The sequence below is a fragment of the Cebus imitator genome, unplaced genomic scaffold (genome assembly GCF_001604975.1).
Source record: "Cebus imitator isolate Cc_AM_T3 unplaced genomic scaffold, Cebus_imitator-1.0 Scaffold62, whole genome shotgun sequence".
Classification (NCBI taxonomy): Eukaryota; Metazoa; Chordata; class Mammalia; order Primates; family Cebidae; genus Cebus; species Cebus imitator.
Genome location: NW_016107377.1, coordinates 2,040,288 through 2,046,761, shown reverse-complemented (window position 1 = coordinate 2,046,761; position 6,474 = coordinate 2,040,288). Strand labels below are relative to the sequence as shown.

The 6,474-nt window shown below is 41.6% G+C and overlaps 1 protein-coding gene across 1 annotated transcript in view; it reads right to left on the bottom strand.

Moving 5' to 3' along the window:
• The window catches only part of MRPS14 (mitochondrial ribosomal protein S14), a 20,418-nt gene extending 15,379 nt beyond the window's left edge, over window positions 1–5,039 (bottom strand). The window contains exon 1 of the mRNA XM_017529954.2: window positions 4,865–5,039. Coding sequence (XP_017385443.1) covers window positions 4,865–4,909 — 45 coding nt within the window. The 5' untranslated portion in view covers window positions 4,910–5,039. The remainder of the gene's footprint in view (window positions 1–4,864) is intronic.
• Between the last annotated feature and the right edge of the window lie 1,435 nt (window positions 5,040–6,474).

The following is a 6,474-nucleotide window of genomic DNA, read 5'->3' as shown; positions in this document are numbered from 1 at the left end:
AAAAAAAGACATTTATGCAGCCAACAAACATTAAAAAAAAGCTCATCATCACTGGTCATTAGAGAAGTGCAAATCAGACTCACACTGAGGTACCATCTCATGCCAGATAGAATGGCAATCATTAAAAAATTAGGAGACAACAGATGCTGGTGAGGATGTGGAGAAATAGGAACAATTTTACATGGTTGGTGGGAATGTCAATTAGTTCAACCATTGTGGAAGACAGTGTGGTGATTCCTCAAGGATCTAGAACCAAAAATACCATGTGATCCAGCAATCCCATTACTGGGTATATAACCAAAGGATTATAAATCATTCTATTATAAAGACACATGCACATGTATGTTTATTGTGGCACTGTTCACAATAGTAAAGACTTGGAACCAACCCAAATGCCCAACAATAATAGACTGGATTAAGAAAATGTGGTACATATACACTGTGGAATACTATGCAGCAATAAAAAAGGATGAGTTCATGTCCTTTGCAGAGACATGGATAAAGCTGGAAACCATCATTCTCAGCAAACTGACCCAAAAACACAAAACCAAGCACCGCATGTTCTCACTCATAAGTGGGTGTTGAACAATGAGAACACACAGACACAGGGAGGGGAACAGCACACACAGAGGGGTATGGGGCTGGTGGGGGGGGGAACAGTAGGGGGTAGGGGGATGGGGAGGGATAGCATTAGGAGAAATATCTAATGTAGATGGCAGGGTGATGGATGCAGCAAACCACCATGGCATTTGTATACCTATATAACAAACCTCCACATTCTGCACATGTACCCCAGAACTTAAAGTATGATTTTTTAAAAAATGATGGCTTTCAATAACTGATGTTTATAGAAGAAATATATGTATAGCAGAATATCGAGATGTTGACCACCACCTGCGGAAGTCTGGCCTGCAGACCCTGACTCAACAATGGATGAATGAATGCACTCTCACACCTAGTTCAATGACACAAGTGGGCTAGGGATGGCTGTTGGCTGCTTTCTGAAGGTGAAGTGCAACCAATTGACCAAGACCCTCTATCCATCCACACATTTATTCCATCAAAATTTTACAACAGAGGTTCTAAGTCAACACATTTGTGGATAATTAACATGGTTAAAAGAGTGGTTATATGAATGATAAAAAGCTTTACATTCTGGGCCCAGAGTAAAGTCTATTAACAGATAATTCTCCTCCCACTGAAGGACCATCCAGCACCAAGTTTACATGAGTAAACAGAGCAGAGACAAAGGGACGTGGGGTAAACAAAAAGCCTTTGATCCTCTCTATATCTTTCCTATGCTAATGTTAATGAGGTGGCTGCCTTCAGCATGCCTCAATAAGACTTTTCGGTCCTCCAAAAGGTTTGAGATTATTACAATCTGTAACTTTTCCTAATAGTTAATATCTTGCCAGCCACCCCAAGTGAATAGCAACAGAATAAAAAACTGAAAATAAGAATACTATAATAGAAAGCCAAAGCTTTTTCAATTTATTAACAAAAGATAAACTGATCATCTCCAGTACTCATATTACTAAAGTCTCACACCTCTAACAATTCGGCAATCATCTTTTGGAAAAAAAATAAGCAGGAATAGAATTTAAATATTGATGTGTTATATGACTAAGTCCAGTGAATGCCTTGATAACCATGGCTGGAAATGCTTGTCACAGAAAGAGGGGCTTTGAAATTCTGACAGCAATTCAACCTTGAAATGTTGATAGAATTTTGACAAAAGTGGGGACAGAGGAGGGGACGAAAGGTAGTTTGTCCAAACAAAACATGGAAAAGAACAAGATATATTCATAAGATCGAGGAGAAACTATTCTGCCTGAGAAAACCATTCATTTGAGGGGCAATGTGAGGTTTGCTTTTACCTATGAAATTGAGCGTAATGGTAATTTAGAAAACAAGATTAAGCATTTCTTCTTTGAATTCTTTTTCAAAGTATTCCTAATCAAATTCTCCTGAAAGACTTTTGTTTTTTAAAATAGTCTTTCATTCTATTTTGCATATCTTTTTTTCTTACTATAAAAGTAATACACTTTTTTTTTTTTGACATGGAGTTTTACTCTTGTTGCCCAGGTTGGAATGCAATGGCACAATCTCAGCTCACTGCAACCTGTGCCTTTTGGGTTCAAGCAATTCTCCTGCCTCAGCCTCCTGAGTAGAGGACGTGGGATTACAGACATGCACCACCACACCCAGCTAATTTTCTATTTTTAGTAGAGATGAGGTTTCTCTATGTTGGTGAGGCTGGTCTTGAACTCCTGAAGTATACACTTTCAAAATAAAACATTTATTGGCCTATTATATTATTTCTTCTGTGAATGTTTTTATGTCCTCTGTCTGCGTTTCGACTGTGGTGTATTTTCTTACCAGTTTATAATGGTGCTTTATAGATTAAGGTCGCACTCTATTGTGCTCTGTAGGCATCCTATCATGCCCCCATCTCTCACCCCTCTTCAGCTCCTAAAACCTTTCCACTGGGCCCTCTCAATCCATGGTCTACCATCAAAATCTTTTAAATCCAATTTATCTTAACATCTCCTTCACCTTTTGCTCTGGCTGAATTTAAAACCCTCCTCACAGCTTTTCCCATAGCTCCTTCTCCCATGACTGGGCCTAGAGGTGAGATAGCTAAGTGCCTTCCTTGCAGCTTCCAGTTCTCCTTCCTACCTGAAAGCTCCTGGCTTTGACTCACGTCATTGGGCTTACTACCTCCCACTACCTCTCATCGTTGCAGTCATCTACCACAACCCCTGCCACTCCCTTTCATTTTTCCGCAATTTTAGATCCTGGCTTACTGTCACTCTCTCCAATATTCTTCCTATCTTAATTCTTGGTGATTTCAATATACATGAAATTATACCCTGATCACTCTGATCTTTTAACACCTCTCCTTTAATGATTTTGGTCCTCCACTCGTTTATTCAATTCCATGCCCGTGCTGTGGGTATTTTATTATTAAGAAGTGCAAGCTGTGTCATCTCATTTTGGGTATCTTATTCTTTATCACTTCTTTCTAGCTTGCTCCTTCTAACACCTCAGTAACAATCCTTCTGGGACTTTCAATCTATTGATCCTCCCATGTTTCACTTTTTTTCACTCAGCTTTTGATTTCCTGTCTTCCTCTCTCATCCAGCCTGAATTCCATTGTTCTATAAATAAAATGTTCCCTTGAATACACCGTCAGCTCTCTGGCCCCTCTCTCACTCCTCTGTACTTACTCCAATTCTCTCGACCATTCCTCCTGTCCATTTCCAACTCTTTTACATGTTCTCTCTCCCCTTAAACCTCTGACACTTCCTCCCACATCCTCACACTCAGCTGATGACTTCACTTTCTCCTTTATTATAAAATTTTATAATATTTTAATTTTATTATAAAATTAAAAGAAATCAGAAGAGCACTTCTATAAATGCTCACCATCACACTGACTCACTAGCATCTGTATCACATGTTCTACATTCCTTTCTGTTATTAGAGACCATTTCTGTCCAATACAGTAGTCACTAACCACATATGGCTATTAAACACTTGTAATATAACTAGTGTAACTGAGGAAGGTAATTCTTTAGTTAATTTGAATTTCAAAACCAAAGCACTGTAAAGATTAAACAACTTTGTTATTTTGGTAGAACTATATTTTCCATTTTAATGATGGGAAATTTAGCATCCAAACTGAGATTTGCTTATAAGTGTTTGAAAATCTAATATGAAAAAAAAGAATGTAAATGTTGCATAAGTCAATATATCGATACCATGTTAAAAACCACAGTATTTTGGATATACCTGGTTAAATATATTAAACTGTCATCTACTTCATACTTTTTAAATGTGGCTACCAGAAAAATTTTAAATTACATATGTGGTCCATATTATATTTCTATGGACAACAGTGCTACAGATGAACTGCCCAGGTTCCTAAGACCAAACTTTATGCACAAGACCCCACTGCCTTTTTAAAAAGTGTTTTTGTAAAAAAAACAAAAAAAAGGCCAGTCAAGTGAAGCAACGGGAGTCAATACATCTGTAACTAGGTGTGATCAATTAGCTGTAAAGACCACCAGCCTCCACTGCCTCTTGCCTACATAAAGGTACAGCTGTAGCAATTCTTCAATTCTTCCCTCTAATACATCATCAGTTTTTAACTACAGGAGCTTTCCCTTTAATGCAAACATGCTGTTTTTCCTGCCATGTTTTCCTGTTTAAAAGAAACCCCCCACCTCTTCGTCAGTGACTTTTTTTTTCCTCCCCTTTACAGCAAATCTCCGTTAAAGGCTTATCTATAATCCAATTTATTTCCTCCTATTTTTTGAACGCTTTCATCCTCATAACATCATCAAAACTGCTGTGATTAAGATCCCAACAACCTTAACACTGCTAAACCCTTCGGCCAATTCTGAACATTTTTTAATTGATTTATCAACTTTGAGCAGAGTTGCTCACTCCTTACTCTTTGAAATTCTGTCATCCTTGGTTTCCTCGCCATCCCACTCTCCCTAGTTTTCCACCTCCCTGGCTGCCAGCACCTTTCAGTCTCCTTTGCACGGTTATCTCTTAACGTTGTAAGCCTCTGAGGGCTCAATCCTCAGACCTCGTCTCCTATCCATTCACTCCCTTGTAAACTGTAATCAATCTCGCATCTTTCAAGGCCAGTCAGTTATATGCTTACGAAAACCAAATTGACATCTGCGGCTCGAACCTCCCCCGAACCATGCCCAAGCAGGGAAGAGGGCGGGGGGAGAACCCTTGGGACTAGTCCGCACTGAGCACTACAGGTGGCAGAGCCATGGGGGACCCGCAGGTTATGAGATTTAGGGGTGAAGGGTAGGGGTGTGGATAAAGTTGCGGGCCTGACCTGCTTGAACGTCCGCAGCACCGAGCCCAGCACGGAGGCCGCCATGTTGTCCGCCGCAAACTACAAAGCGCGGCAACTTTATTGACACCGCCGAATGACGCAAGACGCGAGGGGCGGGCCCTGGGCCGACGGGGCGGTGGGTGGGAATGTGGCCTACAGGAAAGCGGGGTCAGTTTTGGGATCTGAGCTCTCGCGATATTTCACGGAACCTGGGAAAATGACAAATTTGAAGGCGCCGCGTTGATATTGAAGGCGCCACCCGACACGCGCGTTCCTTGCGTGTCCAGGACTTCCTTCCGTTTTACACACCCTGTTAAACTACACATGTCTCTGCCCTCGTCCGTCGCCAGCAATTTCTCTTTCACTGCATGTTCTCGGTTCCGCTCAACATGCCCCTCCTATATGCTCCACTCGGCTTAGGGCAGAAACCTAGGAATTATTGCCACCTCCTCCTCTGCCATCTCTCCTATAGATCCTGCAAATCTCTTTTCTCCACTATAATGGTGGCGTGATGATGATGGCAATGACAAAGATATTTCATATGTATGTCTTAGTTTATATATAACATCTGTTTGGGGATTTTAGGTTAAAAGGACGTAAACGTTTTGTTTGTCCTTGGTAGGGGCATTGCCATTTAAAAGCTGCTGTTTTCAGCTCAGAGTACAGGAAACTAGCCTTCAAGTCTTTAGAGCCGCTGTCCTTCCTCTGGGATGAACCCTTGGAGGGGCACTTTCCTTTGTGTGGATATAAGGCAAGTACCACGCACCTGCGATTCTGATAGAAGAGTATGGAGGAGCATATATTAGCTTGGCAAGTACTGTATCTTAGGTGTGTTGGTGGATGAAGTGGAGCGATGCCCGTGTGCTACTTCTATCTGCATTGTTACACAGGAGCCTTCTGGGAGGGAGAGCTGAATGTGGACTCTTTTCTTTAGAGGTTCAAATGTATCGGACCGTATCTAATGGATGGGGAAGGTTTGACAGGCCAGCTGGCGGGTATGGAATCAGAAAACTAGACTGGCCTCAGGCAGGCATCTGTTCCTAACTCAAGCCCGTGTAATACCCTCTTGCCCTCCCCACAGCTGGGGTCATCTTCTATAAGCAGGTCATGAAACAGGTGAGCTAGCTCTATGCACTCTGGCCTTTTCTTCCTTTCTGGAAAACTAATTCTGAAAGCATGTTTTTTGTTGCTGTTGTAGATTATGATTTAATTCTACCTTGTTGTGTGACTGGGAACAGGGGCAAGAATCCACTTGTACAATCCCAAAGGAAGAAGAGTCAGGAGAATTATATACATCTAGAGTGAGCACAGGACTGAGGCCAGATCCTCCTGGAAAGTGGTCAGAAAGACTTAGACTTAAGTCACAGGAGTTAGGCCAATCTGATTGTTTGCCCTTTCAAAGATAGCAAAATACTGGTGAATGAAGACGCAGCCCAGGATCCAGAGCTCTTCTGGGTGGTGGAGAGTTTCATGCCCTGGAAGCTGCTGGTGCAAGCCTGCTGGCTTTTTACTGGTTTTATGAAGGATATTAAAAAGGGCCGGGCCTGCTGGCTCACACCTGTAATTCCAGCACTTTAGGAGGCCAAGATGGATGGATCACTTGAGGTCAG